The following is a 13,522-nucleotide window of genomic DNA, read 5'->3' on the forward strand; positions in this document are numbered from 1 at the left end:
AAAGTAATGTGCACTCTGATTAGTTCCAATCAGCTCTTAAGTCTCTGAACAGTTGTTTGGAAGTCACCCATAACAGAATGAAAGTTATAATGTCAAATTAACTAAAAGCTTTAATGGGATTTTTAAAAAATGTGTTAAAAATGTTTAATCGCATGCATTAATACATTAACTTTGACAGCCTTATTATAATGGAATAATATTTGGTTTTGCCCTGAAAGTTTAATGTGGAAATGAAATTGTTATATAAGCAAAAGCAACATTGTAGCGCATATTTTTAGTTTACTGATTATAAATATACATAATCCAAGGCTACACTAGAAAAATAATTAAATATAGCGAAGAAAAAAGTGTGTGCAAATAAAGTAGTTTCTTCACTGTGTCCTATGTTGCTTCTAGTGTCAATAACATCTTAATATTTACTCAAGAGCCCTCCAGTGGAAACAGTATTAAAGGGCCCCTATTATGCTATTTTAAAGTTTCCTAATGTTGTTTTGGAGTCTCCTACAACAGGTTTACATGCATCAAAGGTCAAAAAACTGTTTAATTTCCTTATAATATACATTTGCACATCACCACATTTTCAATGATTCTCAAACGACTCGTCAGATGAATCAATCTCTCTAAATCCCGCCTTTCCGCGAGCTACTCTGCTCTGATTGGCCAGACAGCTCAGTCTGTTGTGATTGGACCACGTACAGCGCTCGCGTCGAAAACAAAAGCGGCCATTGTCATAACAACGTCAGCTGTCCTGAGGCTTCCTACACCATAAACTAAAGACAGTAACGAAAAATGACGTCGATTTTACCATATCAATGCGAGTGCAATTCCGATGATGAAACACTGGAAGAACTAGTTATTCAACCCGAACCTCCATCGCAAGGACGACTCGAGCAGGACGTTTCTCAGTGATACACTACTCAGTTTGAGGTACATTATGAGATGTTGCAACTGTAATTCCTCACCATCAGCATTAACAAGTGCATGTCCATCCACGAACCGATTATTTTACCGAGTATTTTTGTAATATATTGCAGTGAACACGTGGAAACTGTATCGATAACAGTGCATGTATGCAATGTATACATTAGCCGAGCTCTAGCGTAAATGACTGGTGTAACAAACGTTGGTAAAACAAATCTCACTCCTTGCTTAATCTTTCCTCTAGTGGAACTTTAGCGGTTTGCGAATCCTACATTGAACTCCGAGATTTGAGAAGCTGTCGTCAGTGAAATAAAGGGAGCACAGCAAAAGTTTAGGATTATACTGCTGTGGTATAATGGTAAAGATGAATTTTAACCACTGATTCTTCACATGCTCGTCCTTAGGCAGTGAAAAAAAAACTGGCTTTACCTTCACATTATGGAGCACAGCGTCTTTTCGACATGATGCTATCCAGTATCCACAGGAATCAGCTGCAGATTTGAGGTTCAAGTTTTCCCTGGTGTCTGCGCGCGCAATAAGTGGGCGGGCAATATGCTAATGTTTCGTTTGACGTCACAACGAAACGGCTTATGACTCGTTTGAAAAACAATTCATTTAATTGACTCAGAGTCGACTCTTACTTTTGAAAGACAATAAATTTATATACGGTGCACTTTCAGATTTAAAACTTTGCAGGATGTTTTCATTCACTTAGAGCTATGTTACACATTACATGAAAGGTCATTTTCAAAAATTCATAATAGGGGCCCTTTAAATCTTTGTACATCCCAAATGTTAAGTGGAACCAGTGCTTGACATGCTGCCCCCTGCTGGTACAGACCTGCGTTGATCCTTGAAAGAAATAACAAGTCATCTCTAGAAGTTGAACTCAGCTTAACCGAGCAGTTGGAGCAGCAGTTGGTCTTTGTTTTGCAGCGTTTTTCTGAAGGCGTTGGAGTGGAACGCAAGTAACTGTCAGGTGACCCAAAGTGCAGAGGCAGGAAACAAGGCCATAAATCACTCATAAAGGGAATATTACAGAGTGAATGAATGATGAATATGGAGATGAAAGGTGGGAGGCCCTGGCAGATGGCATTCAAAAGTATTTTTCTCTCCCTCCCCTCTCTCCCCTCTCTCCTCTCTCCTCTCACGCTCCACTTCATATTTTTATCCAAGTCTCCCAATAAACCCAGCAATCCCCAGGAGCGGATTCGACCCCTCACCAGTTTGGATCACCCACAGAGTCCCTTTTATGACCCTTCCGGTGGCCCCATGGCACCCCTCGCCCAAGTGGTAGTGGAGAGAATCGCAAGAAAGGTGATTTTAAAAGCTAACACGTTTGTTTTAAAACGTTAATGTCTTTTTAGTTTATAATAATAGTTGTATCGTGACAACTCTCGGAACAGTTTAGCATGGTAATGGATATTACAATGTTAATGTATTTGGTTTTGGAGGAATATTTATCAAAGAATTTTTTTTTATCTTGGTTTGCACAAAAATATCAAGCAGCACAGCTGTTTTCAACATTGCTAATAATAAGAAATGTTTCTTGAGCAGCAAATCAACATATTAGAATGATTTCTGAAGGATCATGTGACATTGAAGAGTGGAGTAATGATGCTGAAAATTCAGCTTTGCATCACAGGAAGAAATAACATTTTGTAATATTAAAATAGAAAGCAGTTATTTTAAATTGTAAATTAATCTTTAAAAACACTGTAATCGTTAGCAAATATCAAAATGAATAGCAGTTTGTCATAGTTTAAATTGTGATTCCTAAATTCACTTTACTATTTAGAATGATTTATTTTAGTTTTGGGTGTTTTATCTGTTTTATTACAAACTTAATTTTTTTTGACAAAATAACAAAACATTTTAATATTTGTCGGTTATTGGTCATAACATTGAGTGTTTTTAAGGATGTATTAATGTCTATTCCCTGTTTTCTAGCAAAATGGGACTGTTTTTTAAACATTCACCATGAAACAGCTGTGTTGTTTAATATAGTTACTGACCCTGAATTGCTGAATCATAAAAGTCCATTTGCTAAACAAACTAAAGCAATTGCTTACAAAAATATGTCAAGGCAAGCAGTCGTGATGCACGGAAACTCAGCAATGTTCATAACACATCTGTTATCCTTCAAATGACAGTGTTTGGAGGATTTGATTCTAAAATAATCCATTCTGGAACTTATCGGCATGATCCAGAACACTTAATATTCCACACCAGATGTTTCATCTCTATCTCACAGCTGGAAAGAATCTCATCTCAAGGCTTTTGAGTGGGGTAAAGCGTGGGATTGCCTCTAGCCAGCTAGTTTACAATCATCTGCCCCCGGAGAATCTTTTTTTTTTTTTTTTTTTTTTTTGCCGGGCTTAGCGTGATAGTGATCAGATGGCAAATGGTGGATCTTATCAGGCACTGTGATGTTGATCCATGTTCATCCAATCTGCAGGGAGAGCAGTGCAATACCGTGCCCGACACCATAGACGATATCGTCGCTGATATTGCTCAGGAGGAGAAGGAGGAAGGTGCGTATGGCTACGCTATCTTATCCAATTTGTAGCACCTCATTTAAAAACATAGCCAACGGACAGTTTAATGAACAAGGCAGACAGCAGGTATCTTAGAGTAAACCTCACAATGTCCCTTCGGCTACGGTTAAGTCAAACAACAAGAAGATGAAGAAGAACAATATGCTTTACCATGGTGCACTTCAATTATGTTTGTTGGCTAATGCACCATGTCAGATAATTACCTGTGGTTTCCCTCCAGTTTCTCGTGAGTTTCAGGAATGGAGAGATGAGGCCTGGAATGAACAATGTGGAGCGGTGCTAGAATTCTTTTAAAGCTAAAGAGTGTCATTTCTGCGCTACTAGCAGCCATTAATCCAGCTCCAAACTTAGCCAGTGTTACTGTCAGGCTGTCAGGGAATGTTTTGAGAGCACCACTGGGAGGAATAAAAAAAAGAGACAAGGACAGAAAGATACAAAGACACAAAGAAAAGTCAATTTTTTCCCACCATCCCCATTAAATGCCCTGCTAAAGTGTCACTGCTTTTCATGAACCGTAACCATTTGCCCTAATGAGTCTATCCACTTACTTTTCTGCAGGAGACAACACTCCAGAGACGTGCATCTACTCTAACTGGTCTCCGTGGTCGGCCTGTAGCTCCTCCACGTGCGATAAGGGTCGGAGGATGAGGCAGAGGATGCTAAAAGCACAGCTGGACCCCATCATGCCCTGCCTGCACACCCAAGATTTTGAGCCCTGCATGGGGCCGGGCTGCAGCGAGGAGGGTGAGCAAGATAATGCCGGTCTCCAGCTCTCCAGCACATATAAAAGCCTTTGAGGCTGACGGATTTAGAGATGGCTATCTCAGAGCGTGCCGGGAGGGAAGGTGCATGGAATAAGGGGGGGGAAATGGAGGAGGAAAGAATAAAAATGTTGCATTAATGCATGCATGAAAAGCATTGATTTTTTTAGTCGGCTCTGAGCGGAGCATGTTATTAATTGATAGTCTTGTGGAGAGTTCTGTAGAGAAATGCAAAGCCTCTGATTTCAAGGTTAAGAAAACCTTATCCGACCTCAAACTGCTGCTGTGGAGTTTTATGCTCGCAATCTGCTTGAGCAGACCAAGGTATCGATTCCCTCGTTGGAGAGGTGGACGCTATAAACCATAAGCGTAAACTATAAATTGCGGTTTATCGTTTAAAAGAATCAATAGGACGTTTGCACTTTGGTTGGTTGGCCATTTGGGTCAGAGTATAAAAAAAATGGTAAGTTCAACTGCAAATAATGTTTTCTCGTTTGAGTTGTTAGCTGTCTTTACTTAAATCTGTGTATCTATACAACTGTAAGGGCTGCACAAAATTAGTGTATGTCCTTCTGTGACTTTAAATAAGTAAATATAGTCTCCATGCACTGTATGTTCTACAATAGACCTTCTTCAGAGCAGTGCCATGACAGGTGTGAAAGCGAGACTGTGAGGGATAGACTTGTCATTTTTTTCAATGGTATTTTCTGTGAAAAGCCTGCGTAAAGCTCCTAGATCACTTATTTTCCACAGCTCATGTTGTCTGGAGTTTTTTGCCTACTGAAATTTCTTGGAAAGATATTTTTGCAGTGTTTCATCAGCAGTTCAATCCAAAAACATTTTAAATAACAGTTCAACCCACTGAAGAGAGGTATGTCTATCCCTCACAGCCTCGCTTTCATTCCCCAAAGATGGCATTGATGTGAATAAGGTCTATAGGCATTATTCAACAATTTGAAGGTTTAACAAACCTCCTTGCGGTGTTGCAAATATATATTTTATGGTATAAAATGTGTTTATATATATTTACAATATATTAAAATGTTCTCATTATTCAAAATATTCTAATGTTTTAGTATTGAAAATACTCTAAATATTCTAAATATTCAATTATTTTTTATAAGATATTTGTATAACATATGATATACTATCTTATATAAATATCTTACTTTTTAATATATTAAAATGTTCTATATAGTAAGAATATTACAGTGTCTTTAATATGTTTGTATTTTTGTTAAAAAAATTTAATTAAAATTTTAAAAATTAAGTATTTAAAAATATATAATTAAACAACTATTAATTAGTAATAGTAGTAATATGCAAAAATAATATTAGTATGGATGAAAATTATCACAACTAAAATGGACCAAAAAATAGGTCCGAGTCCACTTTGAAGTACAATGTGAATGCAGAGAACCAGATTGTTTTGAAGTCCGTTGATTTTTTGGGTCTCCTAAAAAAGGTCTGTATTTGATTTTAAGAGAACAAACATGGATGTACTTCAAGACTAACTTTTTGTTGTGCAAAACATGTTTTAACTTTGAGACAAAAGGCATAGTTTGTAGTTTTTACTGTTCCGCATGAGAGCTGCTATCTGAGTTATTCTTGTTCTTTTAATCTTGATATCGAAGAAACTAAAATGTGGTCTAACATGTTGCGGTTCAAATCGCAATATCAATAAGTAAAAATAACCACACAAGACCAAATTGTGCAGCACCTGTGATGTTTTTGTATCGCTCTGTCTCACCAGCTAGCTTGCTGGAGACTTTCTCTCTTTTTTTCTCTGTCTGTCAATGTATCTGCGTCAACCCATCCATCTACCTCTTCTGTACCTCTCCATCCTCTGATCCGTCTGTTTTTCCACATCACGTCTTCATCCTGTCAACACTGACTGAGGCTTTCAAAGACGCTGAAGGCTGTTGTTTCTCTCCATCGCTCGCTATTGATTAATAGAACCTGCATCGCTTTACGTAGACTCTCCTTTGTTTTTAATTAATAGGCCGTTAAGGGCCTGCATTGATTGATAATCCACCATCCCGTTGACAGGCGTACACTGGGGCCTCTGGGGGGCCCATCAGGGCCATGTTTATTTACAGCTCTTATTAATGATTCACTTAGTTCTGCTTTATTAGGCAGTGCTCGCTGCTCGTCCCAAATGGGGTCTGCAATTCTGCACTAGAGACAAATCTATGGAGAGTCGCCCCAAGTTCATCCATCCCGTCTGATAACAAATCTATTTACAAGCTCTGCTATAGAGATAATTGGAACAGCTGAGGTGAGATAAAGCATGGCTGGATCGGTCAATTTGATCACAGCTGTCAGCATTTTATAAGGGGAGAAAAGGTGGAAGATATGAAGGATGAACTGTGGAAGGAGGATTGTAATCTTACAGTCCGTCATGCATAAAGAAAGAGGATTATAGGAACAGGTCACTGCATCATGTATAGAGTGAAGAGTGAATATCTTACATATTTGTTCTTCATCATAATAAAATAATAAGATGTGGGCTGGTAATGCATGACCAGCAATATCAAACACGCAAGTATATTAATAATATATTAAATATTATTGTTAAATTCTACACATTAAATATTACTTTTGATGCTGGTTATAATATTGTAACCTAATAATAATAATCACACTATAGTTCATTATTATTACTAATATTATTACATTCTACACATTAAATATAAAATTTTATGCTAATTATAATATTGTATACTGTAATAATAATAATGAAAAAAAGTAATATATCAAATATATCTGACAATATAGTTCATTAAACAGTTGCAAACTTAATAAGCTAATGAGTATTATAATTTAAATTCTACACATTAAATTTGTTGTTAATTATAATATTGTGTAATTTAATAATATCGCAATAAACAAATTTGTGGCAAATAGTATTATTTAATAATAACAATAATTGCAATAAACAGTTTTCTGACAATATAGTTCATTACTCTATTGCAAGATTAATAAGCATAAATTCGGCACATTAGATATCAAATTTGTTGTTAATTATAATATTTTGTCAATTATTTTTAGTATTATTTATTCACAATAAACAAATTTGTGGCAGATAATATAGTTTATTATTATAGTTATTATTATTAAATACACATTAAGTATTACATTTGATGTTAATTATTATATTGTATAATTTAAAAATATATAATCACAATAAAAAGAAATTCCTGATACAGTAATATAGTAACATCAAATATTTTGTATATAATGTAGTAATAATAATAATAATCATAATTATAAAACACATTTTTGACAATTTATTTAGTTTATTAGCCTGTTGCAAACTTACCATATGAATATAATTTATACCCCATTCTCTCGGCCCACTTCATGAGGTGCATCCTGAGATGAATTTAAAACGATTTTTAATCGCTTTTTAAGATCATGATAAATGTGTCAAATGTGTCCATTCATTCATAACCAGATCTCAGAGTATACTTTTTAAAAAGTTTGGTGACATACAGTACCTCTCTAGCATATGACTGCTTTCTGTCCCCTAGAGGCGTCCACATGTATGATGTCAGAGTGGATCAGCTGGTCCCCGTGCAGCGCCTCGTGTGGCATGGGCATGAGGTCCAGAGAGAGATATGTCAAGCAGTTCCCCGAGGACGGCTCCAGCTGTACACTGCCAACCGAGGAGACAGAGAAGTGTGTGGTCAACGAGGACTGTTGTAAGTTAGACATACATTATATGTTGTGTTCATGTTTTTATGGACATTCAATGTCAAAAGTCTAAATCCTAAAGTCTAGACCAGTAATGTTAGATACGTGTATGTGTGTGTTGTAGCACCCAGTAGCTGTGTGGTGACCGAGTGGGGTGAGTGGGAGCCCTGCAGCGTGAGCTGTGGAGTGGGGATGAGGAGGAGAGAGCGCATGATGAAGATGGAAGCCTCAGATGGCTCTCCGTGTCGAGCGCAGCTGGCGGAGGCAGAGAAGTGCATGATGCCTGAGTGCAGTGAGTACGAAGCGTCAACTCAATCCAACAACCTCTCATGGGCCAGACAAGATGCCCTGCATCACCAGGCTTGATTCATTACCAAAATTCCTCTTTGGGGCTAGTCGATTTCTAATTAGACCTGCTTGTCACTTGCCCCGGGTCGGGCTGCACCAGCCGTTTATAAGGTCTCATTTAAATTAAGGCGTCAAGTTAAAACTCGGGGCTTTGTAAATACTCGTTGCTACTTAATTTGGCTGCACTATTTGTTCTTAAGGCATTTTATTTGCTCTGTAAAGTAATGCTTAGTCACATAATATTACCTTTATTTATCCAATAATCAGCCTTCAAATTTGTAAATAGAAGTAGTTAAAGGCTGTCCGTTTCAGTTTTAACTTGTAACATTTGATGCTTCAAATATGAACAGTAATTCAGTTTGCCATTGCAATATGATACATAAATAATAAATACATTTTATAATAAATAAAATATAATAGTCATTTTAAATATGTAAATATTCAGGAATTGTATCTAAGTTGTGTTATAAATAAATACCTGTACAGTAGACTGAAAAGATATTCCTTCATTTTTATTAAATTCTAAATATTAAATATTAAATTTGATGTTATTTATAATATTGTGTATTCGTGTAATACCACAACAACAACTTAATAATAATTATTAATAAATAATATTATTAAACATTTATATTAATTAATTAATTTATATATTTTCTGACAAGTAAATGTGACTGGTGAATCAAAATAGTTTTTACTTAAATTTGATTGATCTATATTGGATGAGAAAAACATTATGGATCATGGCAAAGTTTTGGTTTCAATACTATTTGCAGTCAATATTTCTGGCTATACAGTAAAAATGTACAAATATGCTCTAAAATATACTTTAAAATATTTATAAAAATATAACAAGTAGTAACTACTGGTAACTTTTGTAAAGCTATATTAACCCTGTGTGTGTAGACGCAGTGGTGTGTATGCTGTCTCCGTGGTCAGACTGGGGAGAATGCAGTGTGTCCTGCGGTGTGGGCATGCGTTCCCGTCAGCGCATGCTGAAGACGCCCGTAGAGCCCGGCCTGTGCCCAGACGAGCTTGAGCAGGTTGAAAAGTGCATGTTTCCTGAATGCCGTGAGTAATACACAGACACACACACACGCCTTCACTTGCTATCTAAATGGGGACATATCAAAGACTTCTTGTTTTCATGTAAAGCTAATTCTAAATACTACAGACTATCCCTAATATGATTAACCAATTAAACATGTCCCCAAACGGTATTTCGTTTACAAAATTGTCCCCATGCTATAGCTAAGTACATGCATAAAAATGCACAGATGGGTGAGATGCTGTCTTTTTAATTGATTTCCATTCCTCCTCCAGCCACGGACTGCATGCTGTCGGAGTGGTCAGCTTGGTCCGAGTGCAATAAGTCTTGCGGGAAGGGTCACATGATCCGCACACGAATGGTCAAGCTAGAGCCTCAGTTCGGGGGCCTGGCCTGCCCCGAGACGGTCCAGAGGAAGAAATGCAAGATCCGCAAGTGCACGAAAGGCTCCCGTGTCAGCGACAAGAGAAAGAGACAGGAAGCTCCAGAGAGGAGGAGAGGAAAACAGAGCAGGGAGTCTGTGGCAGAGGAGAGCTCAGGTCTAGAATTATTTAGTATTTACTTGTTGCAAATTTAGCTCTCTGTCAACAGATCGTTCCTGGAAGCCGGATTTATGTTAATTGCACATGGATTGTGCAACTGAATCTGAATTTAAAGTCAACCTGAAATCAAATTTGACCTATTTTTTTTTTTTTTTTTTTTACGTGTTCCTGGTTTTACTTTGCATGATTTGTCAGTGGAAGTTAATTCAAAGGAAAAAAACATATTTTTTAACTTACACAGCCTCTTTTTCTTGGCTGGTAGCAGATTTAAGGTGGGTAGAAAAACTATATTTCAATGTTTTTGCAAAGGAATGCAAAGTTTCTCAGGGGAATGCCAAAGTTTTTGAGTTTTTGTCCCATCTCATTTTCTCATTTTTCATTGGGATTTTAAGGTTACCATTTGGATACGTCAAGATGATATGAAATGCCTTTTTTTTTTTTTACACTTCGATCAATTCCCAAAGGATAAAATCAAGTCATTTTTTTTCTTATTGAATTTTCAATTTTATACAGAAATATGTTACATTATGGTAGTAAAATGAGTTGCAAGTTCCAAAACCTAGTATGCTGCCTACAAAATCAATATTTTAAGGCATCACAAGTGCACTCTCAAGGCCTTTTTTTTTTTTCAGGATTCTTTGATGTATAGAGTTTTTAAAAAACAGCATTTATTTGAAATAGAAATCTTTTGTAACATTATAAATGTCTTAGTCACTTTTGATCAATTTAATACACATTGCTCAAAAATGAAATTATTAATAAAAAAATATATATATATTTGGATAACATTCCAAATCACGCACTTATGAGGTGCTATGACAATAGGATGCATCTTAAAAAGATCCCTATGTAGGCATCAATGCTTACACGTTTTGGAACAGAGCTGATATTTTTGTTATTGATCAAATTGTTCTCTTAAGCTCCTCTGTATTGCTCCTACTGTACGTGAAGTGATCGATACATCACATCTGCCCCTCTCTCTGTGCCGGGGCATCTCTTACACACACAAACACACACACACCGTATTGTCAGCATATGATGAAGTGATTCAGTACGGCCACAGATGGTGATGTAGAGAATGTCCCAGGCTCATTGTACAAGGGAAGTCTCTCTGGTCTCGCTGCTCGTTTCTAACACACACACATACATCACCTTTAACTGTGCTATCCCCAAGTCAAAGCACTTCAAAAAAATGAAAGTGTAAAAAAGTTATAGAAGTTTGTTTACTGTAAAGCAAACATATTGCACTAAACATTGTTTTATTTAATACAAAATATATATTTTACGAAATAATTTGGACTCTACAATTGCTTTAAAATCTAAGACGTACTGTATGTCTCACTAAGTCGTGTTCTAAATTTAAAGTTGATATCACAAAAGTTAAGGTGGCTGTGGCATTTTATTTAGGCACTCTACCGAAAACGACACCAGGTGACACCCATACTCCATTGAAAATTTTAGGGTCACAATATCACTTCTATCACAAAACAGGTGGAACCTCGAGTCTTATACCTTTCCAACAATATGTGTTTTGTCAAGATTTGAATATGAAATAGTGCAGTAAATTTAGTCAAATTTGAAACATGAGACTTCCCACTAGGGGGAGGAGCTTGCTAAAAGGATTTAAAGTACTGTTTCCATTAAAACATAACGTCCAATTTTACAAATTTGAATTTTGAGTGTTCAAGATTTTGAATGATACCTAATTTATGATGATTACTAAAATATTTGATAGGGGAAAAGGCAAAAATGCAAAGCGCACCAAGTGTCCCGATACCAGGACACTGACAGTTAACAGTTAAGGGCCCTTGTTCAAAACCCCACCTTGATCTTCTTGTACTCTCTTCACACAGTGTGTCCGATACGCCCGTGGTCCAGCTGGACGGAGTGTACCAAGCCGTGCGGCGGGGGGATGCAAGAACGAGTGATGAACGTAAAGAAGAAGGGCAAATCCTCACTGCCCAACCACTGCAAAAACAAGAGGGAGATTCGCGCATGCAATGTGCACCCGTGCTAAAAGTGACACTCTATCACTGTAATACACACACACGCACACACACCCCAACACACACAGACTGAGCCCTTAAAGAGGCTGAATAGGGCAGAAACAGCGTAGTTTTAACCCAGGGTTTCCAGAAGCGGGACCGGCGAGGGATGTGTGTTCCAGTTACAGCTTGTAGGATTTTAGAGTAACACACACGTGGACCAGGCCTGTTATCCGTGATTAGTTTTAGATGCCTTCTTAGCGGGCGTATATACTGTATCAATGTATAACCAACACTTTTCAGTACCGACTTCACTAAAAACATCAGTGTGCACTCCTTTTTTTAAACAATAATTACATTTTCCTTTCATTCATTATGCACAATCACCTTCTTTTGGGGTAAAGGTCAGGGGTCAAAACATATGTAGCATTCCTGTAAAAAAAAAAAACATGGGCTGCATCCGAAATCGCATACTTCCCTACTATATACTAGGTGAAAAACACTATGTGACGAAAGAATTATGCAAATTCACTGAACTCCAGATGACGTACTACTTCCAGTGAGATTCTGAAGTATGCATACAATGTGGACACTTTACTATCCCATGAGGCCACGGGAGAGGATTTGTGAATGGCAGTGACAACATGATGAATGTAATACATTCACACATTCATTCTTATTTAGCGGTTGCAAAGTAAGTACACTATTAAAAAGAAAAGTTCTTTATTGGCATCAGTACTGGCAAAACAAGTGTACTTGTTCAAAATAAGGAGCTACTCAAGAGAGGATGCGATTTCGGACACAGCCATGGTTTTCTGCATCCAATAAAGCATTTTGGATGCAATCTCATAATGGTTTGTAAAGAAAATCAGGGAGTTTACCGCCAACATTTCAGTTTCTAATCCGAGGCCGCCTCTATTGAGTGATATCAAGGTGGGTCACCCACAATCGATGCCCAATTGATTCGGACAGCAAGTGTTTGGTGAGGACGGAGGATTTTTTTCGGAAAATCTAGGTAAATACAGGCTTAGGGAGATGCACTGGCCGGCCTATGGATAGTTTAACATTATATTCCTGAACTAAAAAGCACAGGTAAGCATAACCATTCGACTTTTATTGGTTTTATTTTATAAATCGTGATATATTAACTTGGAGATGAAAATAGATTGTGTCTTTTCATTGCATTATTAGATGTATAAGAGGCTAATGTGAAATATTAACTCATTTGTAGGGACAGAAGGCATTTAAATTAGACATTTTCTTACTTTTATTGTGGAATTTTGGTATATTTAGCTTCAAAAAGTCTCACCAAAGTCAAGTGTGGATTTTCTTCATTTCTCTCTCGCTCACTCTGTTTCATTTCACTCATCCCTTCCTCTGCAATATTCTGCTATTTTGGAATAAATCTTTACAATAAAAGTTTATGTGACTACATGTTTTGGATTGCTTATTGGAAGAAAAAAAAATCATTTAGACAGTTTTTTATATATTCTTTGCTGATCTAGGACAGACAGTTCTTTCTAGTAACCACTAGGTGGAGACAGAGACTGAAGTTTCGCTACATAATTATGTCGTAAATGCATCAGTTCGTCACCAAGTGGCATCATGCGTTTACATTTCAGTTTCTCGACCAACTCAGCTGCAGGATGAGGAATAGGTAAAC

The 13,522-nt window shown here is 37.0% G+C and overlaps 1 protein-coding gene across 1 annotated transcript in view; it reads left to right on the forward strand.

Moving 5' to 3' along the window:
* The window catches only part of spon1b (spondin 1b), a 67,027-nt gene extending 53,734 nt beyond the window's left edge, over nt 1-13,293 (forward strand). The window contains exons 9-16 of the mRNA XM_081355826.1: nt 2,098-2,238; nt 3,380-3,455; nt 4,038-4,223; nt 7,774-7,944; nt 8,061-8,228; nt 9,191-9,355; nt 9,608-9,871; nt 11,728-13,293. Of these exons, the coding sequence (XP_081211952.1) occupies nt 2,098-2,238; nt 3,380-3,455; nt 4,038-4,223; nt 7,774-7,944; nt 8,061-8,228; nt 9,191-9,355; nt 9,608-9,871; nt 11,728-11,891 (1,335 nt within the window). The 3' untranslated portion in view covers nt 11,892-13,293. The remainder of the gene's footprint in view (nt 1-2,097; nt 2,239-3,379; nt 3,456-4,037; nt 4,224-7,773; nt 7,945-8,060; nt 8,229-9,190; nt 9,356-9,607; nt 9,872-11,727) is intronic.
* Nucleotides 13,294-13,522: the final 229 nt, after the last annotated feature.

The sequence above is a fragment of the Scardinius erythrophthalmus genome (assembly GCF_964197995.2).
Source record: "Scardinius erythrophthalmus genome assembly, chromosome: 24".
NCBI classification, from domain to species: domain Eukaryota; kingdom Metazoa; phylum Chordata; class Actinopteri; order Cypriniformes; family Leuciscidae; genus Scardinius; species Scardinius erythrophthalmus.